Consider the following 26,321-nt stretch of genomic DNA (forward strand, 5'->3'; position numbering starts at 1 on the left):
GACGTGAACATGGCAACTCTGGTTCACGCTTTTCATACCCGAGAATTACATTTTTTTCCCCCAGAGCTGTAAAGCCGTTTCTGCTCAAATTACCCCAGCCATTTGAGGAGCGCATAATCCTAGGGTTCTGTTCATTCTTCCTGCTGGATAGTTCTGCAGCCGAGCCCAAGCCACGAAGAACAAGTGACAGGCCAAACTGTGGGAAAGTCTACGTGTGCTCCCAGAGAGCTAGGATTCTGTGCCACCATTCTTTAGGAGGGGCCACCCAACCTCAGTGAGGGATGCAGGAAACCATGCCTCTAGAGTGGGGCAGGAGAGCAGGACGAGGCCAAACACTTAGCAGGGGAAGGGGGTGGCATATAGGTGACCTTCAGAAACAACAGGATCATAGCTGGTGGTCATGACACTGACCTTCAGCAGATGGGTGTAGCGGGCTAGGATGTGGGGTTGAAGTGCAAACAGTGAAAGACTCTCAAAGGCAAATAGAAGACAGAAGCCTCTAAAATTATTACTGGTGCCATTTCCTCCAGGACTCCCGACACCACTCAACACGCTGTCCAGACCAGGAGCCACCTCTCCGGCGTGCCCACACTTCCCTGGACATATCTGTGACACTTTCTGTGAATATACACACTGCTACCCCTTCAAGGCTGTGAGTCCCCTGAGGTCGAGGGTGGGACTCGTAACCAGTTCACAGCTAAATCCCAGCCGCAAACACAACCAGCCCCTAAGAGACTCTCAACAAAGCCCACTGAACGAGTGAATGGATTTATTAGTGTGGGAGGGAGGGAGGGAGGGCGGAAAAAAGGAAGGGGGGAAGAAGGAAGGAAGGAAGGAAGGAAGGAAGGAAGGAGGGAGGGAGGGAGGGAGGGAGGGAGGGAGGGAGGGAGGGAGGGAGAGAGGGAAGGAAGGAAGGAAGGAAAGAAGGAAGGAAAATGTAGCATCCAAGCAAACACAGAATACCAAGATGCTAAATCCCGAAGGATAATAAAGTGAAGGAAAGGGGACTCTTTCATCCCTTTCCTAGAAATCTGCAAAGGAAAACTGTAGCTACAATAAAAAGAACATAGACTTTTGCACCCAGAGTTGGGCCCAGGTCTTGGCTCCCCTAGCAGAGTGAGTTTAGGCAAGCTATTGTCCCTTAGTTTTATCATCTTTGTCCCTCAGTTTGGTCATCTCAGTAAGAGGAAAAACACAGGACTCCCGTGGAGAGCTGTACTAAGAGTCAGAGACAAGGTGTAGTCAGTGCCTGCCTGGCACAGGGTGGCACTCATTAAGCTGTAGTGATTACCAGTGTTTGCTTAGCCTTGCAAGGGGATGGCACAGCCAAGTCTGGATGTCTGTTATCAACCCAGGAAAGGTTAACCTCACAAAGTATGCCAAGGTCATTAAGACATCAGATCACCAAAAATATTACACCACGATCTCTCTCTTCACAATCTTGAAAAGGATTAATAAACTCTCACCATTCAATAGGCCATCAGTCAGTTTCCTGGAGGAATATGAACTGACGGACAAGGAAAGCCCAAGGCACTGCCTCTGTGTAAATGAATTTGCAGAAAATATTAAGCTGCCCCAAATGTATCAGTCAGCAGACGCCAGGTTGTGGTGCAGTAACAAGCAACTCCAAAATCTCACTGGGCAAAAAATTGTGTCACATGTCCTTTAGGTCAGCAAGGGGACTCCACTTGGAGATCCAGACTTACTGAACAATTACTAAGAGAGCTTTGGAGATATTTGGAGATATTTGCAATTAAATGTCCAGTCTGTGGGTGACATGGTCCATTCACAATCATTGGCCTGAACTAATCACTTGGCACCACCCGACCTTGATGGGGCCAGAAAGTGCAATCCCAGCGTGTGCCCAGAGCGAGACGAAAGGAAAATACTTGGCATCTTGCACTACTGAGCACCACGAAGCACAGGAGGAGGAGACATTCTATCAGCTCCATCCAAACCTGCCCTGGACAGTGGGGCCACCGGAATGACCAGAAGGCAAGGCATCCAACCCCTCCCAGGGTCTAGCAGCTCAGAGTAGACGGGATCACTGCAGAAGACAGCTCTAGTTGGCATTTAGACCAGCACTGTCGCACTGCTCTCTTTAGAAGTCATTGCATTCATACTCACTGAGGGTGCACGCCACGTCACAACACTGCTTGTGTCAGGAAGAGCAGGCCGGAGCAGCTCAGAGAATTTGGATTCCTGCACAGGGTGACAAAGTGCTTCTTTGCCTAGTTTGGAAGTGAGCTTAAACATGCACAAAGCAGCAGAAATTCCTCTGGGCACATTTCTCTGCAAGGTATGGCTGGGCGTTTTTAGCAGCAGCAATGTCCCCTGCTCCCCCAGGCTCACAGGGGACTCGGGAAAGGGCCTCGTTTTCCAGATCAGGATCATTAGGAATTTAATTAGCAACTTGGTTTCGGAATCTATATGTAGCCCCATCCTCCAAGGCCTACATAAAATTGACTGTGGACCCCCGTTCCTTGCCAGGTGGAAAGTTCAGTGCTCCCCAAGATATCTGTGGGCTTCCATTCACAGGGGCCCCTAAGATGCTGCTTCCTTTCTCCCCGGTCCTTCATCCCACCTGACAAAGGGAAGCATGAGCCAGGCGCAAAGGTGGGGACCTGCCTGCTGTGAGCGTAACAGCAAGAGGTGTGGTGTTGCCAGAACAAGGGGTGAGAGGAGAGCAGCCTGGAGAAGTGGGCTGGGGCGCTGGGTCACAGAGGGTCTTGGCCACCACAGAACGAAGCTGGACTTTATCCAGCCTGCAGTGGAAAGGCAGGGAAAGGTTTTGAGCCAGGAATGAACATGGTCAAAGGTGCATTCTAGATGCATCCTGGGGCAACTGCATCTCTAGAAACGGCTGAGGAAGTGAACAGAAATGGAGGGAGAGTCTGAATGGGAGGCTCCTGTGAGAGCTGGGGAGAGGCCAGGGTTCTGACCTGGGGTCGGGAGGAGAGAGAGCGGGGTGGGGATCAATACCTGAAACAAACTGAGAAAGTAAAGTCAGCAGGGCTTGGGGACGGAAAATGGGGTGAAGGAGAGGCAGGAGTTCCGAGGGCGATGGGAACCCGGGCAGGCTGAAGGATGAGGAAGCCAGGATGAGTCCAGGAAGAGCAAGTCATCCAGCTGGGGCAGAGAATAGAAGGTTCTGGTCAGGGGCCTGGAGGGCTGGAGCGGTGTGGGGGAGACCTTGTGCTGAGTCCCGTAGGGAAGGGGTCCCTAAAGATTTCTCAGCAAAGGCCCTGCACGACTTGATGACTCACACTGGCAGCTTCTGTCTCTCGACTGGGACAAACTGACATGGAAGCACCTTACGGACTAAGTTCCTTGAAAACCCAGAGAGCAACATTTACATGAGAGATGTGGTGATTTTAAAATATGTCCGTCAATTCCTCAAAACCGCTCCCTTCAAAAGGTGGAAACTAATTCGCCTCTCCTAAACTGAAGTGTTTCTAACAAATAGAATTTGGGGGAAGAAACGGTATCCGACTCCCAGACAAGGTCTCAAAAGTCCGTGCAATCTCCCCCTTGCTCACTCTCGTGGGTCACCTGCTCCAGGGGAAGCCAGCTGACACTCAAGCAGCACTGTGGAGAAGCCCCTGAGGTGAGAAACTGAGGCCTCCAGGTGGGAGTGCGTCATCTTGGAAGTGGGTCCCCCAGCCCGTGAAGCCTTCAGATGACCGTGATGCCAGCTGACATCTTGGCTGCCACCTCACAAGAGACCCTGAGCCAGAACCACCCAACTAAGATGCCCCAAATTCCTGATTTTCAGAAAGTGTGTGAGATGATAACTGTTTTTAACCAATACGTTTGGGGGCCGTTTTGTTACACAGCAGTGGATAACTAATACTCTGGAATGCCCAGGAAATAGTTGGAAGACGAATGATAAAGGTAGGAGGAAGGAGGCCTGTTAAGACAGCTCTTGTCGAAGTTTAGGAAAGACGTGAAGAGCTGAATGAGGTGATGGGAACACGCATGACTGATGACAGATGGAAACGCCAGGGATCTTGGTAACTGGTTGACCATGGGAGGCGTAGGAAAGAAAGGGTGACCAGTGACCTGAGTGACCGAGAGGGACCCAGAAGCCTTTGGAAACGGAAATTATGTGGATCTGTTACTGTCATCATAAACATCGTGACCATTGTTAGTTTTGGTGTTTAAAACAGTTTTCCTTTCAAAGACTATCTTCTCACAAATGGCTTCCTCTAAAATAATTTCACTTCAAGGGGTTTCCAAACTTGTCATTTCAATGATTGAAATGGCCAAGGCGTGTCTTGTGACACTAAAAAGTTTCCAACTTGATGTCTTGTTTTCAAAAATGCTTGTAATTATCCTGGAGCATGTGAGGAACTTGGAGCAGGCACGGCCTCTTTCAACAGTCAAATGAGCAGATAAAAGGAGCATCCTCTGGCACTTTAAATGTGGGTGCGCTGCCCTGAGCTTCTCACCTGCACGCATGCGCCCGGGCACAGACACCCCATTGGAATTCGCGGCTGAGATGAAACTGCAAGCTCCGCAGAGACTGACCCATCAACACTCTGGGGCTGAGCAGAGAGAAAGGAACTCAGCCGGACACGGGGAGGAACAAGCAGGAGAGCTGACAGCGTCTTCTGTACAGGATGCTGGAATCGGATAGTTCTCTGCTGCTGGACGTCACAGGCCGCAGATGGATTGCGTGTGCCAAGCGCCAGATACAGCCAAGCGTTTGGCAATGGCGAGGCCTGGTCCCCGGCATCAAGCACAGAGAAATCCGTCTGCACATTGTTCTTTGCTTTCCCAATAGACACAGGGAGGGAATTGGAGGCTTACTAGAAAAGTAGAAAAAACTCCGATTGCAGGTCTGCTATCAGGTGGCCTCACTCCCCTGCAGTGCAGTTATTTCCAGGTAGAGGAAAGGCCAAAATGGAGAAGCAGGAGGGTCACTGTATCGTTTACTTTATTACCGATACCTGCTCCTGTTTTGGATGGTACAACTAAGAGCATCCATGACAACCCCTCTATGATATTAAGACAGGTCCTCTTTTGCCTAGAGTTTTTTGGGGGGCACCTTCCTCAAGCACCAACAGGCAGCCCCACTGCGCTGACCCTGTGATCACAAAACGAGAACACCCTGAGTGCACTCCCACCAAGGCCACTACCAGGCTACGTAAGTGTGCTCCGGGGGTCATCTAGTTCTCTCTCTCCCGCTGGATCAGTGGTTCTCAACCAGGGGACGGTGTCACCCAGGAGACACTGGGCAATGTCTGGAGACATTCTTTGAGGGGGAAAACTGTGGCAAGAAGGGAGGTGCTACTGGTACCCAGCAGGCCAAGGCCAGGGACGCCGCTGCACACCTTACAGTACCCACGACGGCCCCACACAAAGAATGATCCATCCACAACGTGAAAACGCTGAGACTGAGAAACCCCTGTCTAGATGATAAACTCCATGCAGGCGGGCATCGGGCCTTTCCTTGTTCTCTGTTTTGTCTCCACACAGTGATTGGCTCACAGCAGGCCTGGGAGGGAGGGAGGGAAAGAGGGAGGGAAAGGAAAGAAGGAGAGGAGAGGAGAAGGCACGGTTTCTTCTCTGGGGAAACTTAAAGGCTGCATGAAGGACGTTAGTCATTTTGGCTCAAGAGACATGCTGTAGTCAGAGTTTGAACGCCCCTCCAGCATTTTACCAAGCTCAGTCGCTGCTGGCATCTGGATGTCCCCCCAGCACATCAGTCAGCATCAGCCCTAAAAAGCAGCCCCTCCTTTCCAGGCAGACAGCCACCAAAAAGTGGGAGGCCTCCAGGCGTTCCCTCTCAACCCCTGCTGTTGGTGGCATTACACACGTTGGAATGTTTTACAAACTATGCAGCTACGCAGCTAAGGAGGTAAAAGGCAGACTGTTCCCAGCCCCGACCTGCTCCTGGGGGTGCGGGGGGCTTTACAGGGTGGCCCTGGCAGGAAGTACCGAGAAATGGCATTTGGGAAGCATGGGAACTGCCAGCATCTCTCACGCCTGACATCCGGCCTTCCTGCGAGAAGCTAGGAGGCTTTTTCACGTCCAGCAACCACAGCTGACAAAGACAGGTTTTTTCCAGAACCCACATTGAAGAAGAGGCACATAGTGAAACTACATCCTTTGCTCAGATTCACCAAGGGAAACAGAGCCAGCTGGAGCCGGAAAAGGCACTTGAGGAAGGTTCCGACGGTCAGCCTGTCTCCAGATGTGACACCTGAGAAGGAATGAGGTCACCTACACTGCCCCAGCGTGATGACCACAAGGAAATAGCAGACAGGCATAAAATAAAGAACGTTCTGGAAAAAAATTTAAAAAAAGCAGAGGTACCATATGCTTTAAAAACATGACTAGCAGAAAAAATTGTGGAAACGTTCCAGATTTGAAGGGGTTCTAAAGAGACACGACCACTAAACGCAGTATCTGCCCCTTGATGGATCCTGTGCTATGGGGGAGGGGAGAGCCTGTTATAAGGGACATTATTAGGTCACGTGACAATGGTAGGACCCAGACAGTAGGTTAGAGGAAGTATTACGTCAACATACGAAGGACAACTGACGATGCTGAAAACTGCAGTGTGAACACACAGGTCACCTCCATTCTTAGGAAACACACTGAAATCCTTCAGGATCAAAGGCCACGCGGTCCATAAAACCTCGGATGGAGCAGAGAAAAAACTCCGCACAGAAAGGGCACCACCGTGCTCCTTGTACTGTTTGCACTTTTGCAACTCTCGCCCATGTCCAGTTAATTCCAACCGAAAAGCTGGTTTTTAAATCTGATCTTGCGTGACTGCAGGCAGAAGCTGAGAACGCACCCCCTTTAGGGCAGGGGCTGGTGGCCAAGTCTGTCCTCTGGGGGTGTGGTGAGGTCACAGGCGTTGGTGCCCGGCACACGTACGTGTTTTATCATCACTGCTGCTGCTGTGTGTTACTGCTGTGGACTCATCCTCCAAGGAGACCGCCTGGGCCCCGGGTGGGGGCTGCACGTGGCCCTCGGCTCGCAGCGCTCTGCGGAGCCTCCCAGGAGTGGGTGACGAGCGAGTGCCCAGGGGCTGCCCTGGGCTCTGACCCCGAGTCCAGTAGCCCCAACCCCAGTCCCAGCCTGGCCCTGCCTGCAGCCACAAGTCTACTCATTGCCAGGCCGGCTGTCCTCAAACCCCACAGACTGCCCTTTCTCTGTGGGGCCCTGGTGCAGGTCCCAGGCCACTCCCTGGTGGTTTTCCTTTGACTCCCTGCGGTGGCTGGATTGATGCACAGACACAAGAACAAGAGGCGTGCAATCGGATTACAGGTTCTCCGGAAAAGAAAACGCCTGGCGCCACTTTTATGAGCGCCCCTCCACCAGGCTGATATTAGGGCCTGTGATCAGAACTCTGCCCCCTAAGGGGCAGGGCTGGGTGTGGGGGGCGCCATGCAGTGCATGGGGGAGGGAGACTTGTACAGTCCTGAAGGGCTTTCCTGCTACAACCCCACAGTCAGCGTTTCCTCTGGTCAAAGCCTCCTGGCCGCATCTCATTTCCTAGACATCTTAGTGAACGAGGCCTCGGCTCACAATGGCACGTTTATTTCACCTGGGGACTCTGGTGGGATCAGAAGATGCAAGGAGGCGGGCACACGCGCGCCCCTCGGAGCCCGCAGGAAAGTGCAATAGCGCCATCTAGTGGCCGCGCGGGACGACGCGCACATGAGCGCGCCGCGCCCCTGTATCTTCCATCCTAGGAAAAACGTGGTTTCCGCCTGACTCGTGGTCAAGAGTGAAGTTCGGACTTTCCAGCTGCCATGAAAGATGTCTTCCTGGCCGACCTCCCCGATTTCTGCAGTTACACAGGCGGTGTCCACTGCAGGGGACATCCACTTAGGGCTGCGGTCCGGGGACACGCGAGCTTTGGTTTATGCAAGGCTGCCATCGTGTGGCCACCTCGGGTATTTCCCTCAGAAAATAATCCCGGAGCGAGGAGTCAGGCTCTCTGCAAGTCTATTTGAAGATCTCGGTTTTCTGCCACCAGCCAGAATGGGGGCTCAAGATCTAGATGAAGAGGAAAGCCCTGTTCTAACGTTGCCATTCAGGCCTGAGCCTTCTCCTGGGCACCTCCTGGGCCCTACCAGGGACCTCCACTCCAGGCATGCAGTGATTTCTCCTCTAAACCAGGAAGAACGTGCCTAGCAGTCAGGACAGGGGAAGGTCCAAGAGCGGAAGCGTCCCCAAGGGAGACCACAGGCCTGATCTCCCTCCAGTGGGTCGCCCTGCGAGTCCCGCCCTCGTCTCAGAGTTGGACACAGTCATGGCACCTCCTGGAAGCCTCCCAGCCAGCACAGAACACGTACATGCTCAGTAAACAGCCGTTGGGAAGTGTTTCAGTGACAGAGGAGGATGAGACCCGAGTTCTCAGCTGGCTCAGAGAACAAGGCTGAGAGGGACGGAAGCTGGAGATACATAGGACTTGAGGATGAAAAGCACCCGTTAGTCCGGGGCAGGGTTTGTCCCCTTGGCGTGGGTGACATTGAAGGTGGGTCGTTCTTGGGCTTGCAGGGCTGTCCCGGCTTTGGGGGAGGCTGAGAAGCGGCCCTGGCCTCTGCCCACTACATCCAGCAGCACCTGTCACCCAACTGGGAAAACCAGGAAGTCTCTGCACACGGCCGCATGTCCCCTGGTGCCCCGAGGACCAAAGGGGCCATGTTCCTAGCGCCCGCTTGGTACAGTCCCTAGCTCACCCAGCAGGGTGGATGCCTGAGTCAGGGGTAATCAAGACCACGGAAGTCCACGGACTCAGCAGCTGTCTGCACGCTGTCAGGGCCCGGCTGGAGAGGCTGCTTCATGAAAGCCTAAAGGTGACTTCTGTTTGCTGGGAAGGAGGGCACAGTGAGTCTGGAGGCACAAAAACACATTGACGGAAGCATTTCAGCTGCTGTGGACATTTGTAGGATTTTTCTGACAGGAAAGGAAATTACTCTCTCTGATTTTCTCTTATTTGATCCTGAAAAAGACAGAAAGCCCAGCTCCCTGGATGTTCGATTGGGCACTGGACTTGTGATGGACTTCTCTTGCGTGTGTCGCTACGGTTTCCTGCTCTTCTTTCCCTGGTATGGCTACGGTGACATTCTGTGCCGTGTGTGAAAGGACAGAGGCAAAGGTAGGAGAGGAAGGTGGCCAGGACTTTCATGGCTTCTCAGCACGGACTCTTGGACAACAAACTTTAAAACCCAGGTGCTGACCATTCTCCCACCCCCACCCCCAAAGAGAACAAAATCAAAATCAGAGATTTCATATTGTTGCTCGGAGAAAAATGGGGATTTTAGGAACTGTCTCATAATCCACTGGCCCCCTAAGGCTTCGGTAAGTAGCCAGCCAGTTGGATTCATTCCTCCCTGAGAAATCTGTTCAAGGGCCCAGGGCACAGCAGTAAACGTCCACCACCACCACTGCCAGACCCTGAACCCGTGAGGCAAGCGTCCGCAGGCCCACGGACCCCCCAGTGTCCTCCCCCTAGCCCATTCCAGCCAGGCAATGCGCCTCACACAGCCGGGGCCTGGGGACTTCCCATAAGAACTTTCTGTGGAGTTTTCTATATTTATTGTAGACTCAAAGGCCTTTCCCTCCGACAATTCCCTTGAGAAGGGAATGGAAAAGCCTGCACCGATGAAACTACATCCTTATTGCAGCTCCCGAAGCAAAAGCAACCAAAGAAAGAAGACACAAATTGGACCTCATCGAAATCTAAAATGTTGCACTTCAAATGACACCCTCATAAAAGTGAAAGGGCAACCCAGAGAATGGGAGGAAATACCTGCAGCTAACATATGTGATAAGAGACCTGAATGCAGCATATATAAAGAGCTCTTACAAGTCAGTAACAAAGACACCCCAATGAAGTAATGGGGGAAGGATCTGAATAGATATTTCCGCAAAGACATAAGAAGGGCCGACAAGCATATGAAAAGATGTACATCTCTGTCATCAGGGTCAAACCAGGAGATACCAGTTCACACCCCCTAGGATGGTGGCTTAGATCAAAAAGATAGGTGGCAACGAGTGTTGGCTGGGATGGGGAGAAACCGAAACCCTCAGACATCGTCGGTGGGGATTTAAAATGTTGTAGTCACTTTGAAAACTCATTTGGCAGTTCCTCGAAATGTTAAACACAGAGTTACCATATGACGCAGAAATGCCACTCCTAAGTAAATACCCAACAGAACTGAGACATAGGTCCACACAAAAACTTGTACGTGAATGTTCACAGCATTGCTGGAAAAAGCTCCAAACTGAAATCTGTCCAAAAGTCCATCCGTTCGTAAAAAGACAGACAAAATGTCTTTTTATAGCCATACAATGGACTATCATTCAGCCATGAAGAGAAACGAAGTACTGATGCGTGCTACCCATGGATGAAACTTGAAAACATCATGCTACGCGAAGCAAACCAGACGCAAAGGGCCACACATTATACGATTCCAGGTGTGTGACGCGTCCAGAAGAGGCAAATCTACAGAGGAAGTGAAGTAGATTCGTCACTGCCTAGGGCTGGCGGGGGTGTAAAGGGAGAGACTGCTAACACACAGTCGTTTGCGTGCGTTAAAACGTAATGGCGTTTTTTGGAGGTATCGATTGTGCTGGTGGTTGCACAACTCGGTAAATATACTAAAAACCATGGCATTACATACTTGAAAAGAAGTGAATTGTATGGATCATAAATTATATCTCAGTAGAGCTGTTAAAAAATTATAGGCAAGAACCAGAGGAACTGCATAACAAACAAAGGTAATTTAATGAAAACAACACACGCCTATGTACGCACATACATGCACACACAAGCATGCACACACCTGCAAAACACATGCACGCCCACGTGTACACGTGCACACATGCACACACATGCACACACGTGCACACACGCAAGCCTCACCAACATTCCCATACACGCCGCATGGAAAGGACACAGCCCCAGACCCCACAGGCCTGCCGCGGGGGAGGGCTGCTATGGGCTCCAGAGCATTTCCTTCTGACGGCGGCTCGCTGACACATCCTTCAATGAGCTCCATCCATACATCAGTTCTTTTTTGGAAGGGTTCTTTTATTAAACAGAAATTTCATCAAACCTGAGCCTTTCATCAGTTCATTTTCATGTATAGACAAAGCACCAACCATGCATCTCAAACAGGACAGTGTTCCCAGCACACACGTACGTCGCGTGTTAAAGGTTCTACCGAAATCATGCAAAGCTCCCTCTCGGCTGCACTGAATGCACTTGTATGACTCTGCCCACGGCACCGAGCCCACATGCACAGGGCACTGTGCGATGTCGCCACATAGAGCTCCAAACTACTTTTACTCAACTGGACTCTTCTCTCTAATGGGCGGGACAGTCCGGAAGAGACCCTTCCAGAAAAACCAGTTTCCTTGGGTCCAGGAACCTGCCTCTCTGTACATCCCCAGTGCCCAGCAGAGACTGGCCCCGAGCAATCGTGCTGAATGTCTGCGGTACAACTGGACGGGCAGATGGATGGACGGTTGGACAGACAGGCGGACACATGCAGACAGACAAATGAACCGACAGACAGGTGGGTGGGTACAAAGGATGAACGGATGGCTGGATGGGGAGATGGGGATAAGTGGAGAGAGGGCAGGCGGATGGATGGACACACGGATAGATGGTGAATGGATGGGCAGACAGAAGGATGAGAAAATAAGGGCCTGAGGAGCACAGTCCTTGGCTTGGCGCTGACTCCCCAATGGTGGCTGAGCGTGTGCCCCAAGCAGGGCTGCGTAGGTCATTTGAGAAAGGAGAAGCCAGTGTCACATTTGGGTTGGGCTCTTACCTTTACAGTCACCTTTAATCCCACAGCTGCCCCACTCAAGGGACCAATACGCTACAGGGCCATCAGCCCAAACTCCCCTCCGGTGGCTTCTCCTCTGACTTAGGTGACGGCTGAGCTAATGTCTCCTGTCTGGAGCCCACTCTGAGCGCCTCCTGTATACCAGGCCCAATACGAATGAGAGGCCCACGGTCTGCCTCGGTCAGCCCGGGCCCCCATCCTCAGGCAGCTTCTGGAAAGGTAAGTGTCTCCTGAGAGGGCTGCCTGGTGGCTAGTCTCAGGGCAGTCAGGCGGCAGGGCAAACCTGAACAGGCTCTGTGCTGTGCGGACCGGGCTGGCGTGGCCTCGGAGCTGCCCTGTGCAAAGAAAACGGCAGATTCGTGTGGTTCCAGCGCAGTCTTTACAAACTCATCCTGACTCACAGGAACCATATGAGGTCTACGCAATCTGAGCTGGGGGAGCAGTTACTTGCACCTGCATAGCACTTGGGGTGTAAGGAAGCACCGTCCTGAGCCCACACAAGCCTGCGGCAGGCCTGTCTGCCTTGTAGGCGGGTCTGGATGGTGGCTTTCTCCTCAAAGGTCACAAAGAAGACAGCAGGGACGGATGGCAGCTAAGGTCGCACAGAGGGAGTGACAAGCAGCTCGCTCTCCAATCAGCATCACGGGGTGTCAGGAACTGGGCCGCACATGCTTGTTCCAGGACCCCCGGCCAGCCCCGCGGCCACCGTTGTCCTCTTGGTGTCCTTCCTGTCCTGCTCAGCCCCGCAGGCGTCTTCCTCTCCACCGTCTTGGTCATCCTTGATCCTTTCCGGTTCTTCTCCACCGGTCCTCTCCTGAAATCACAAGAGAAGCTGCAAAGCACCCCAATAACGCTGTTTATCTCCGGGGCCTGCGGGGGCCGGGCCTGGCCTTGCACTGCGTGCTCACACCGGGATGGACGGGCCGGGTTCAGACCCCTCGGCCAGCTCTGGGGCACCAGGTTGTGTGCGCCAGCAGCTCTGAGCGCACTTCTACTGATGGAAACAGAAGGGAGGCCCCGCCCGGGACATCCAAGAAAGAACAAGGCAAGGAAGCACCTCTTTAAAACTTGGAGCTCTTACGCTCGAATGTGCAGACTTCCCTGACACACGCCCATGGGAGTCACAACACACTGGATGCCTCCTGCTTCCTCGAATGGCCTTCGAGGTTTAAAGGGGCAGTCGGATCAGTGAAGACGCAAAGTACAATGCTCCCTGTCCAGTGGCCTGGTACGGGCGAACGTTAGCCCCTCTCTCCATTGGGAACCAAGGAAAATGCAAGTCCTCCTCTGCCAGATGGCTAGAACTAATGTCAGGCTCCAGGCAGCGTTTCTAGAATGATCCAGCACTTACTGGGATATTTAATTTCTTTCACGTTCAATCCTGAATCGCAGAACCACCTACTTGCCAAAATAAGCAGTATTCCCCACTAAGTGGAACTGCAAGTTCTGGATTTCAAAGTCATTACCGATTCTTTAGGGATTCGAGCAAAGCCCCTTCTGTGCCCGACGGTGGATGTTATCACAGTGACCTCGTGTGGACAAGTGTCTGGCTTGGCTTCATGAAAATGCTTACGGAATCACACTTGAAAATCGTATAAACTAGTGAAGGACCAGAGGCCACTAAGAAACAATATTCAGCAACCATCCGTGCCCACGGTTCTGGTTTTCCATCACTCTGGTTAGACGATAACCAGCGCCATGTTTCATTTGCTAGTGTCTGGGCTTGAGGGGCAGGGGAGGGAAGAAAGACAAATTTCTCCGTGCTTTTGTTCTGCTGGAAAGATGCTGGTCCATGGCAGAATTTGAAATCCAGATTTTTTACCATTTCCTTCACAATGCAAGGTTACAGCTGCTCCCCATGTTTAGACTTGGCTTCCTTAGAGCTTGTCTAGCTTAGAGAAGAGGACCGTGCCACGTCTACTTACAAAGCTCTTTCCTCACACCGTGGCACACAGGTTCTAAGCCTACAGCTGAGGTGCTCAGGAAGCTGATGTGCAGCACGGTTACTAAGGAAACGAGACCTACTCCCAGAAGGGCACATCCATCACTGTACCTTGTTCCTTTCTCTATCATCGGCCTGTCGGGGTCCATCATCTCGAGAGGTCGGCCCGGGACTGCTCACGTCCTCCTTGGAACTTCCTGGGTGAGCTGCCCTCCCCAAGCAAGAGAGCAGGATAAGTAAGTAGGCCCGGCTCCCAACAGAGTGGACCATGCAAACATGAATTAATACATCGGGGATGCTTCCGAAAGCACGGATCGCGGTGACCCAATTCCATCCTACTGACCTTCACTTTGACTCCTCTCCAGCGCCCTCTGGAGGACAGGGAAACCTGCCCGGTGTCGGGAGCATTTCTACTCAAGCATTTCTGAACTGGAATTTATATCTTTTCTTGCATTATTCAGGCATTAAATGGAGTCAGGTTTCCAGCTCCATTCCTAGTGAAAGCAGTCCCCTTCCCCTCCTACCAAACCAGTCCCAACTTAGAATGGGATGACCTTCCTGTCCCACGGTGCACCTCCCCACACCCCAAAATCCATATATGGGGGTTTGTCAGGGGCAAGGGGTGAGGTCAGATCCCTTAGGGAAAAAGTACGCAGCTTTCTGTTTGAGTTGAAAATACAAATAAAATACACTTTCCAATAAAGATTAAATGTATTATTTAGTTGTTACCTATATAAGTCAATTTTAAAGTTTATTTCCCGATTTTATAAACTAGAAAAATTGGGTTAGGCAACATGTAATTGTAAGCATTTAAAAATACCAGCATGCTTCTGTTCTCTCTCACACTTTTTATGTAATACAGTAGTAGTTGCCCATGTAATTTTCTTCACAAAAATCTAAGCTGAGAAACGAGTTCAGAGACTGTAGCCCTATTCACTACTGTATGCCAACCACCTCCGGCAATGCGTGGTCGCAGAAGGTAAGCAACGGAATGAATGACAGAGTATATACATGGGTGAATGAACGAATGCGTGAGTTAGTGACAGAATGAGTGAGCGAATGACTGAATCACTGAATGAGAGAAGGAAGCAGATAATCCATTGTCAATTTTCTACCTTTCCTTCTATGTGACACTGTTTTTATGTGTTATGGACGAAAGCATACTAGCAGCTATCAAACGCTCACTTCTATTGTATTCCTAATCAATGAAAGTTCAATAAGTTTTTAAATGAACGCACTAATTTAGAGTGACAAGTCTAAAACTTTGAGAAACCACCCCCCAGGTAGGCCTAAAGTAAGAGCACCGACAAGCTACGGTCCAGGACACACAGACTGCACCGGCCACTAGGGGGAGCCACAGAACCTTTCAAAGAGCGTCATCAGGCAGAAAATGCGCCCAGCCTGGCGGTTCTGCTCTCAGCACTTCTCAGCATAGCTCACCGCCACAAAATTGCTGCTGCAGCTCTCCATGTGATGTCCGACTCACCAGAACCAGCTGCAACAAGCACAGAGCTGCAGTTTTAGATAAAATGCCCCCAGCTCAAATATTTCGCATCTGTCTAGATACACTCCCTCAAGCTTTAAAAATTAAATGTAACTAGAAGAAAAAAGATTTTCCCTGTGGATGACAACTGGAAATCTATTCCAAAGTCATCTGCAAAGAAAGCAACACTGTAACGTGAAGAATGAAAAATTAATTTTGAAAGCTGAGTGCAATGATTTTCTGCCTCCAGCAACATTTCCGTCAAAGAACATGAGACTGTGGACGTATGGTTTCATGTCACCCAGCAAAAAGGCGTAAGGCATGTGCTGGCTAACTGGGGGGGTCACATCGAATCCTGGTGGTCAAGTTTCAAAGGCTTCAGTTGTAACTGGGTGTAGGAAGAAAAGAATTTCCCACAAAGTGCTGCTCTCCAAAGATTTGAATGACCCTGTAGATATTTCCAGGGCCATTATAAGCCACAGATGTTATCTCAAGCAGGATCGTGCAGACTTTAGAAGACCTCATCCACAAATGACACTGCTTCAAAAATAGATTTTAAACCATTTGAAAGGAGCACAAGTTCATTTCCCTTTGGAATGCTATAAAATGTCCAGGCCTTACTTGGGCTATAAAAAGTGATCAGCTCCGCTGGCCTTCTTGTTCACAATTCTATTTCTATGGCCCAGGAAACTGCAGAAAACCTCCAAAATAATACTCAGAAATCAAGGGACAGAAGACAGAACTTGAAACCGAGAACAATTCAAGAAAGCAATTCTAAGAATAACTGACTAATTAAAAAACTAAAATTAAATTAAGTGGCCTCCTGAGATTTCCGGGGAAGAGAAGATTCCAACATCTGCACTGTTGGGTGACCTGGGGAAATCTAATGGGCTAACAACACTTGCTGATTAACGTGAAGAGAAAAACAGACGAGAAACTGAAACTACGGCGCGTCTGGGCTAACTGTGGTCGTCATTTGTAACCCTCACCCACCAACCTGAAAAAAAAAAAAAAACGCCTGAAATGTCAGCACTAACTGACAAAATTGCTACAAGATGAAACTGGTGGGCTAAAAACCTTCCTGGGTGAATTAAATCCTGACTTCTGGCCCCGGGGAGACAGCAGGTGTGGGTGAGGTTGGGAACCTGCCAGGATTTTTCAGGGAGTGAAAAGACGGTAACTTAACTTTTTTTTTTTCAATTATAGAGTTTTAGTAATCTAATTGTATCCTAATTATAATGATGACCCTTCTTCCTTCAAGGGACTCAGGCATGCTTCTGGAACATTCTCCGTGAAACTCCCCTCATTTGCTGTATTAAAGAGAGAGTTGGCGAATCTCCGCGTGAGTCACAGTGACAGCTCTGGCATGTGTCTTCCAGCACGGCTCCGTCTGACCAGACCACAGCAACTCCCACTCTTGTATCACCCCCAGTGCCATTCTCCTGAGAGAAAGCCATCTCCCCAATGATGCAAAAACCTCCTCCTCCTGCCTACCCCCTCCGCCTCTGCGCTTTCCACATTGTTTCCACATTCCGATATGCAAGCCATTATTTGCTTCCATTCCCAGCCAAGGAACTGCAGCCTCCAGTCCAGGGGCTACAGGCTCCTTTGGGAAACTCGTCCATGAACCCGAATGGCCGGGCAGTTCTGCGCGCAGAGGTCCAGGCCGCTTCCCTTCGTTTTTACCTCTCAGTGCCACGGGGCACGTCACGGAACCTCCTCATTACGATCACAGCCCAGCCCCACCGTGCCCTCCTTCCCAGGTGCCGTCACCCCACGAATGTCTGCAAAGACCCAGGACGCCTTCCAGTGGAACGGCCCCAGAAAAGCCCGGGTGATCACTCATCAAGGAACTCCAAGGCGCCTCCCTGGCCCCACCAAGGTAAACCAGTTACCCACGTGGACACAGAGCCAGGCCCTGGGCCTGCCTGTCGCCCCTAATGAGCTCCCCGCGGCGTCAGAAATGGCACTGGATGCTGGCAGGGGCACCAATGCCAGGAGGGAGAAAAGCCAGAGCTTCCCCTTGTCCTGGGAACCTAAACTGTGGGAGGCTCCCGCGCCCACCAGCCGGCCCCGTGCCCACAGCCTTAGCGCTGCGCTGAGAACGGCCTGCCGTGCCGTCCTGCCCCCCTCAGGACAGGTGGAAGGAACGCTGGCAGAAAGCAACGTGGAGACGCAGGGACAAGTGTCTCTGCCGCCCTGCACTGCCCTCTGGCTACTACTTAACGGTCTTCCTTCTCACCCGTCCCCTCGGGGCCGTCACACAAATGCCCTCCATCAAACCGCCCCCAGCAAACTCTCCGAGGCACCGTCTGTAACTGAAGACAGCGTGTGTGTCTGTCCTGGGGCTGCCCAAGTGGACGGCGTGTCCACCCGGCATGACCCCTGCTACCCATAAAGGGGACACTCACTGGCCACACTATCTACGCGAAGCTGTCACTTACTGTCCTGGAGGAGAGGGGGGCAGCCTAACTCGTTCCAGTAAAACCCTTGTGTGTCTTTTAAATATTCACCCAGGTGCACACATTGCCTGTTTGAAATAGTGTTGTCACCTGACCTTCTGCTGGACGGGGACTGTCGTCTCCTTACGTTTGAGTGCTGCGCTCAAATTGTGAACAGGGAGCCCTGGGGCTCAGGGAGCTTCGTTTAGCTGAACTGGGGGAGCTCTTCCTGGGCAGGGGGTTCATTCAGGAACAGAGTGGACGGAGGACGAGCTGCCACCACCCAGGTGTCACTCTTGCTTTGTTACTGCAGCAGCAGCAGGATCTGTAGAGATCCACCTGCGCTTCCGTGACCGACACCAGAAACAACCAGGCCAAAGGGTACTTTTCTCATGTGACTCACGGTCTGGAAGTCTTGATTGTTGAAGTTGAACCTTCAGCCAGATGCTGCCTCGCTGGCCCCAGGCTCCCGGGGGCTCCACCTCCCACAGGCGCCCCCGCTCCTCTGGGTGTGCCGACAGGAACTTCCTGCAGACTGAGGAAAGGAGCACAGCGTGAGCCGGGCAGCGGCTCCAGCTCTCGGCTCTGACCCACTACATAAAACACCCTTTCTCATCATCCTCACCTGCCCGGCCTGGGCCCCCCCTTTCGTCCACTCCGTCTTTGTCAGCTCAGGTGGCCGTAACACAGACACTTATTTGCCCACAGTCTGGAGACTGGAAGTCCCAGCTCCAGGTGCCAGCAGGTGTGCTCTCTCCTGAGGCCACCCCCTCGACTTGCAGGTCGCCCCTTCTCACTGTGCCCTCGGGGCCCTCCCTCTGAACCCCTCTGTGTCCTCAGCTCCCTGTTGGATTAGGGCCCCACGCTCAGGGCCTCATTTAACCTTAATTACTTTTTTAAAGTCCCCATCTCCACCGAGAGTCACATTGGGGTTCGGCTTCGACATAAGAATTGGGGGGTACCCAGTTCAGCCCCCACCGCCCCACCTCAGGCACCATCCTTCTCCCTCCCCAGCGTCCTCAGCCCTCCTCGCCCACAGAATCTTCCAGATGGCCCATCCTCCGCAGGCACCTTGATTCTAGAGTCCCCTCGAGGCTTGTGGGCTTCATGCCCACGTTCACAGGGTGAGCCTTTCCAGGTGGCAGGACCCCACGTCCAGCCAACGGGACACTGCCCCTGCCGCTGCAGGTGCGTGGGGACCCCACCAGGCCTTCTCCTTACATTCTCGGGCCTGGGCAACAGCACAGATGGAAACGTACAGTGCACAATGCGAAGGCTAAGTTAGCAGAGTGCTAGATAGAATGTTCTGACCTCCTGTCTCCACAAATGTAACTCCGTAACAAGAGGGAAAGCCAGTTTTAAAGTTAGAATTCTGGGACGCCTTGGAGTTAGGCACCAGAATATGGCAACACCAAGACAGCGGGCGCCCTGCCGGCAGCACTGCAAGAGGCCTGGGCACACCAATGTGGACACCGGCCACACACACCAGCAGCTGTCCCTGGGGCCCAAGGGCACACGCACTGGTCACGTGGTCAGCCCTCAGGTGCACAGATCCAGGTATGGCGTCCACACGGGCCCTCAGCAGCCCCTCCCCTGGGTAAACCTGAGGTGGCTTCGCTGGGGGCCAACACACTCAAGCAGAGGTCTCAGAACTGAAGCAAGAATGACAGAGGGACAGGCAGGACGCAGGTGTGGACAGAGAACCAGCCGGCTGGTTTCTGGAACCCTCCAACACCTCAAAGTGAGCTACACAGTGCAGGAATCCTTGAGCGCTTCATGAAGGAACTCAAGGATCCTCTGAGTTTAATGACAGACTGAGAGTTTAAAAATACACAGAAACGACTAAACCCACTTGAGGAAAATATGTTTTCACCTCCTTTTCTTATGACTTCAAATTTGCCTCGTCCACCTTTGCTCTCTCATCTATTGTCTCCCCCGTGACAGGTTCCAAGGACATCTGGATGCCCAGAAGCGAGGCAAAGCCCAGGGTGGGTGGGTGTGCTTCCTGGGGGTTAGGGGACCCAGGGGAGACACAGCAGAAGCTCCACCCTTGCTGACTTGACGTGTGACGGTTAACACCAGAATTTTCAGAACATCCTTGGGCAAAAACGTATAAAGTTTTCCCTTCCAGAACATGGCAGGGGATTGAGATAGTTCCTTTTATGTGTCAGTTTGACCGGGCCGGGGATAGGGCCGACATTTGGTCAAACACTATTCTGGGTGCATCTTGGAGGGTGTTTCGGATGCCATTAAAATTTGACTGAGGAATCAGTAGACTGAGGAAAGCGATTGCCCTCTCTGAGGTGGGTGGGCCGCATCCAATCAGGTGAAGACCTGATTATAGAACAAAAAGGCCCGCCTTCCTACAAGTAAGAGGGAACTGTCCCTGCCTGGCTGCTGGCGCTGGGACATTGCTCTTTTCGTGCCTTCAGACGTGACCCGGACAACGGGCTCTCCTTGGGGGCGTGAGCATGTCGGCATCTGGGCTGGAACTATACCACCAGCTCTCCTTACTCTCCGGCTTATTGACGAGAGACCTTGGAACGGCCCCGTCTCTACACTGTGAGCAATGACATATCATAAATCTCTTCTCTGTATATTCGCTTGACCCTTGAACAACACGGGTTTGAACTGTCCACTTATACTCGGATTATTTGCAATTGACTCACGCCATTCAAACACGCATCATTCAAGGGTCCGCTCCATGGACCCTTGGTTGGAATCTGCCTGTGTGGAGGGTCAAGTGTAGTTATACATGGGTTTTCAACTGCATGGGAGGTCAGGACCCCCAATCCCCGTGTTAGTAAAGGGTCAGCTATTGAGAAATACACATACGTGTACTGGCTCTGCTTCAAGCTGCCCTCTTGGTTCAGGCCCTGACTGACACGACTGGAAGGACCAGCACAGAAGAGGGGCGGCGGCGTCTCCGACAGGAAGAGCTACAGAGGTGCCCGGGGGTGGGCGCCTGCCCCTCAGCTACTGCCTTCCCTTCAGCTCCTGGGCAGCCCCGTGGCTTCAGGGAAAAGGCAACGCGCTGAACTACAAGCTTCAACCAAAAGAGCGAAGGCCCAAAGGCCCGCTCAGGGCCCAGCAGCAGATTCTGTTTGTCTCTGACAGTGTGTCGATTTGTTTCCAATTATTTCTCAGGCTGGGGGAGGTTTGGCCCTTGCCATCAGGCGTCCAGTCTCGTGCTGAAGCACTGGGAGATTTCTCAGAAGGAAGAGGAAACCCACCGCATCACAGTGCTAAGGTCCCCGAGGAGCTGCCCTCCTCAGAATCCACTGGAAGGCGCGCGTGATACCCATCCCCGCGCCCCGGACACGTCCGCCTGACACAGGGTGGGCTTACCTTGGTACATGGCAGGAGAAATTGGCCAGCTGACGCCCAGGGCCTCGTCCTCGCGGAATGTCGCACAGAAGTCCCGCAGCATGGCCACGCCCAGGCCTTGGCGACGGTGTTTCCTCCTGACGAACACGGTGTCAAGGACGGGCAGCAGGTAGCACACACCCAGGCCATCGCCACACAGGCTGCCTGCAGGGACAGCAAGAGACAGGCTCTGTCCCTGGGGCTTGCGCTGGCCTGCCAGAAGCCCAGGGGACTCCTGCACGAGACCACCTGGAAGCAGGGCTAGCGTCACACACTGAACAACCAAACACAAAACAGCAGGTCACTCCAAACCACCAGCTCTCCAGCTGGCTGGTCGAGCAGCCCACGTTCCTCATTGCTGCGAATGCAGCCACCTGATGATGACACTAAAATGAGAAGTGAAGCTGATGACAGTAGAGAAGGCTGTTTGTGCTCCCATACTCCTGAGACCCCACCCTCACTGTGCACGGCTCACAGACTCTTGCAGCCAACAAGGGGCATCTGGGTGACATCACAGTTCTCCCTGGGCCCAGGGGAGGTGGGCTGGGAGACCTCCCGACACTTCCCTAGGGCACAGGCTTGTTTCAGTAACTCACGAGGGCTCACTGTGTCCAAATATGGCAAAGTGCATTTGCCCCAAATCGACTAAGTCCTGTTTCCCATAAAACATCAATGACTTCGCTAAGCAGTGTGAGAGAAGGGACAGTGGCACCTCCTATCTTCCTACCCTGAACTTAACTTTCCTGCAACCGACACCAACGCCAGCCCAGTTGCTGATTCTGCAAAAGGAGCTTGGTTCTGCAGGATCGTGTGTGTGTGTGTGTGTGTGTGTGTGTGTGTGTGTGTAGGGGGATATATGGGAACTCTTTACTTTCTGCTCAGTAGTTCTGTAAACCTAAAACTGATCTAAAAAATAAGCTCCGTTAATTTTTTAACATATCAGGCATTTTTTAAGTGAAATTGGACCCTTCCCTCATATCATATACAAAAATGAATTCAGGATGGATCTAGATACAAATGTAAGAGTTGAAACTACAAAGCTTTTAGAAGAAACTTAGAAAAAAGTTTTCAGAACCTTGGGTTAGGCAGCGTTCTTAGATTCAATACCAAAAGCACAACCAATTGATAAATCTGATTTCATCAAAATTAAGAACCTTTCTACATCAAAAGACACCACTAAGAAAATGAAAAGATAAGCCACAGGCTGTTAAGAAAATGTTTCCAAATGACATTTCTGATAAAAGACTTATATCCAGAATATCTAAAGAACTCTTATAATTCAATAAAATGAAAACAACCAATTAAAAATGGACACATGATCTGAACAGACATTTCTTCAAAGAAGACATACAAATGGTTAATAATCAATGAAAAGACACTATTGTTAGGAAAATGCAAATTAAAACCACACTGAAATGCAACTTCTGACCTAGTAGGATGACTATAATCAAAAGACAAGCAATAATAAGTGTCGACAGGATGTGGAGAAATTGGAACCCGCATATATTGCTGATGGTAATGTATAATGGTTCAGCCACTTTGTCAAATCATTTGGCAGTTTCTTAAAAAGTTAAACATGTGCTTACCAAATGACCCAGCAATTCTGCTCCTAGGAACCCGTCCAAGAGAAATGAAAGCACATGCCCAATAATTCTATTAACTAATGCCACCCCAACAAATTTAATAAAATATTTTAAAAATGCCCAAAGACACGTACGTGAATGCTACGGCAGCGTCATTCGTAAAAGCCCAAAACTAGAAACCATACTGGTAAATGCATAAATAAAACGTCGCATGGTCATACCATGGAACATTACTCAGCAATAAAAAGGAATAAAATACTAATATATGCTACTATTTGGATGAACCTCCAAAATACCATGCTAAGTGAAAGAAGCCAGATGCAAAAGACCACATAGTGTATCATTCCATTCGTATGGAATGTCCGGGAAAGGCAAGCTGATAGAGACAGAGAACAGACGGGTGGTTGCCGAGAAGTGGGACGACACAGAAACTGACACCAAACAGGCAATTTTTTTGGAGCGCAGGAAATATCCAAAATCTGGATCAGGGTGATGTTTACACAACTCTCCAAACTTGCTAAAAATCACTGAATTGTATCCTTACAATTGGCTGCTTTTACGGGATGTAAAATTATACTTCAGCACAATTGACTTTAAAAAGATACAATCAGTATGAGAAGATACAATTGCACTTAAGAGATACAATCGAGTATGAAACGGGAAACAGAGTAACTTTGCAGAGGAGAAACCTGGCCAACACCCCTGTGAGCCATCAGGGTGAACACCCCGATAAAGCTGATGTCACACACATATGAAGTGACCCTGTAAGGAGCAGGGCACGTCACTGTCCCCTGTCCCCAAACCCATAACCCCAGTCTGATCATGAGAAAACATCAGACAAACGTACATTAAGGGACATTCTATAAATACCGACCCGTAGGCCTCAACAGTGTCCACATCAGGGAAGACAGTTTGTCCCAACGGTCATCCCCCTGCAGGTTACACACTAAGGAGTAAGACTTTGTTGGGTAGAGTTGGGTTTTGACGAGCCACACACCATTGTAATATACAAGGGGTTTTTTTTTTGTTCCCCAACAATGAACGCTCGCCTGTTGAGGACAATAGCACCCCACTAAGAATGCATGCCTCAGAGGAAGGGTTCCCAAAGCTGAGGCTGCGTGAGAAGCATGGGGAGGGCTGGTGAAAGCAGAGATGGCCGGGGTGTCTGGGGCAGCGGGTTGGGGTGGGGCCCGAGAACTCCCGCAGCCCACATGATGTGAACAGCGCAAACTGCCCGCCTGACCACACTACCCACATTCCACTTGTGCAGAAATGAAGGGCTGCCTGGGGGTCGTGACTAGAAGGATTCCAGCCCAGGCTGCGACTTTACAAACAGGATTCTTCCATGGGTTAGTACAGGATGTCTGCCCAGCCCACAGTCCTGCTTTCAAATTGTCCCTACCCCAGCCTCAGTGACAGAGCTAAGACTAGGTGGCCATCGCGGAACCACGAAAGCCAGCCCACCCGTCCACAGACAACTGAGCTAAAGCTGGGCCCATGGTCCACAAGAAACCAAGACAGGCCAGCTGGACCCATCTTATGCTTTCAGAAGACTCTGAATGGAGTAAAACTTGGACTATAGTAGGTCCTGTCCCTTTAAGGCAGCTATGGTTACAGGTCAGGTGGACAGCAGGGCAAACTAAAGTCAAGGTTAGAAGGAAGCAGGAAACGTAAGTGGGTAAAGGAAGCTGATTTGCAAAGATGAGACTGGAGCAGCCACTGGGCAAGAAGGCAGCTGCACCCACGATCTTCCCCCGCATCCTTCCAACACCCCATCTTGGCAGTCCTCAAGGGGATGTCAGTCAGTGCTTTACAACTGCAAGCCCTTTCTCAGCGGGTGGTGGACTTGGGACCTCAACCGACAGCCCACCCTCGCCTCCCCTTTGATGCCGCTTATGTCTCTGCTCAAGTCCAGAAGACTACATGAGGGGCCCTGGCTTGATGAGACACAGGAGGACAGGAGGCGCCTGTGGCACAGGGTGTCTGGCAGAGGGGAGAACAGGAAGCCTGCTGATGGGTAGGGCAGCTGAGGCCACGTCAAAGCATCACTGCCACCTTCCTGGTCACATGCTCGTCTGGCCTGCAAATCACACAATTTAATACTTTGCAGGGCTGCTCTCGCTTCTGTGATCTGCATTTGTGTTGGGCTTTCAGAAATCTGAAATGGAAAGTTCTGTTTTAGATTTTCATACAAAAGCAAAATACTATCTAGCCCTAAATTGGCTAACTCTCCACTCACCAATCCTGTTATTTTCTTCCCTTGAAAGCCAACAGTCTCGTGGACGTGGTGGGAGCAATACTTAAACCAAAATCTCACTAATTGTGATTATGTGGAGAGAACTTCAGCTTGAAAGAGTGAAATGATTAAAGGATCAATATTTGGTATGAAAGGCAATAACAGAACCATAAAGGGACGGGAGAAACTCCAACCAGACTACGTAACAAAATGTCCCCAAAGAGACTCGGTCTCCCTGAAAAGACCTCCTTCAGTCCATGCAAAGGCACACACGGGTTTGAAAACGGAATGTGCTCTGCAGGGATAAAAAGACACAGACCACTGACGTACTCATGGACCTGGAGGGATCGCAGCGGCACGATGCCAAAAGCCATGGTGATGAAGAGCAGAACGGTGGTCACCAGGCTTTGGCGGGGCGGTGGCTGGAAGAGTTTGTCTGGAGGGTGGAACTATTCTGTATGTGAACTGTGGTTGCAGTTCTAAGAATCATGTATGGGTGAGAATTCATAGATCACGTCACAAGGTTTATAAACATGTCATCACTAAGTCGTACACTGAAAACTAATATAATACCGTGTTTCCCCGAAAATTAAGACCTAGATGGACAATTAGTTCTAATGTGTCTTTTGAAGCAAAAATTAATATATAAGACCGGTTATATTATATTATACCCAGTCTTATATTATAGTAAAATAAGACCAGTTTTATATTAATTTTTGCTCCAAAATGCAGTAGAACTGATTGTCCGCCTCGGTCTTATTTTCAGGGAAACATAGTATCTATCGTATGTCAACTACAACTGAAAAATAAATTGCGAAGAATCTAAAAAATGTGTAGAGCTATAAAGACAAAAGGGTCAATTTTACTGTCTCATCATTTTTAAAATAAGTCACATACACACACCACACACACACACACACACACACACACACATGCACAAATGAATGTGGTAAGACTGTACTTAGAATGTGCCTAAAACGTACTTCAATAGGTAAAACCTGGCCCCTGCGAGACTATTTATGCAATAAATCTGTACATTTTCTTTTCCACACAGAATGGAATTGCTAACTTCAGCCTAGCGACAGCTAAATTAACAGATATTCTGAATCACGTGGCTCTAAACCAATGAAGAGAATTCTACTGCTGCAACGCTGAGACGTGCGCCATGTGCTAGGTCCCTATTTTAAGCATCAACACGACAACACTATATAACCCTGTGACAAGGACCAGAGACAGAGCCAAGACTGAAGAAGCATCGTTAACTGTTCTGTACTTCTGAACTACAAACTTCTCCTGTAGCCAATTAAATCACAGGCATTCACCAAGGATGTTTCAGAAATCACTGTGTAAAACAGTAAAACATTATAAAATATATCGATTCACTATCTAAATTATTTTTAAGTTATCTGCATGCTGCTAATATCAACCACTTTAATTCATCAAAA

General features: G+C 50.6%; 1 protein-coding gene across 10 annotated transcripts in view; it reads right to left on the minus strand.

The window, feature by feature from the left end:
- Window positions 1-10,957: 10,957 nt before the first annotated feature.
- Window positions 10,958-26,321, minus strand: part of FAM169BP (Protein FAM169B) — a 60,243-nt gene continuing 44,879 nt past the window's right edge. For 8 of the 10 annotated variants that reach the window (XM_033100336.1, XM_033100343.1, XM_033100342.1 and 5 more), the window contains 4 exons: window positions 21,040-21,222; window positions 18,095-18,226; window positions 13,879-13,973; window positions 10,958-12,639 (listed from right to left, as the gene is read on the minus strand). In XM_033100336.1, the coding sequence (XP_032956227.1) occupies window positions 12,466-12,639; window positions 13,879-13,973; window positions 18,095-18,226; window positions 21,040-21,222 (584 nt within the window). In that variant the 3' untranslated portion in view covers window positions 10,958-12,465. Of the gene's footprint in view, window positions 12,640-13,878; window positions 15,263-18,094; window positions 18,227-21,039; window positions 21,223-26,321 lie in introns of those variants that run through there. The other 2 variants (XM_033100339.1, XM_033100341.1) reach the window with 2 other exon arrangements.

Source organism: Rhinolophus ferrumequinum, chromosome 28, assembly GCF_004115265.2.
Source record: "Rhinolophus ferrumequinum isolate MPI-CBG mRhiFer1 chromosome 28, mRhiFer1_v1.p, whole genome shotgun sequence".
NCBI lineage: Eukaryota > Metazoa > Chordata > Mammalia > Chiroptera > Rhinolophidae > Rhinolophus > Rhinolophus ferrumequinum.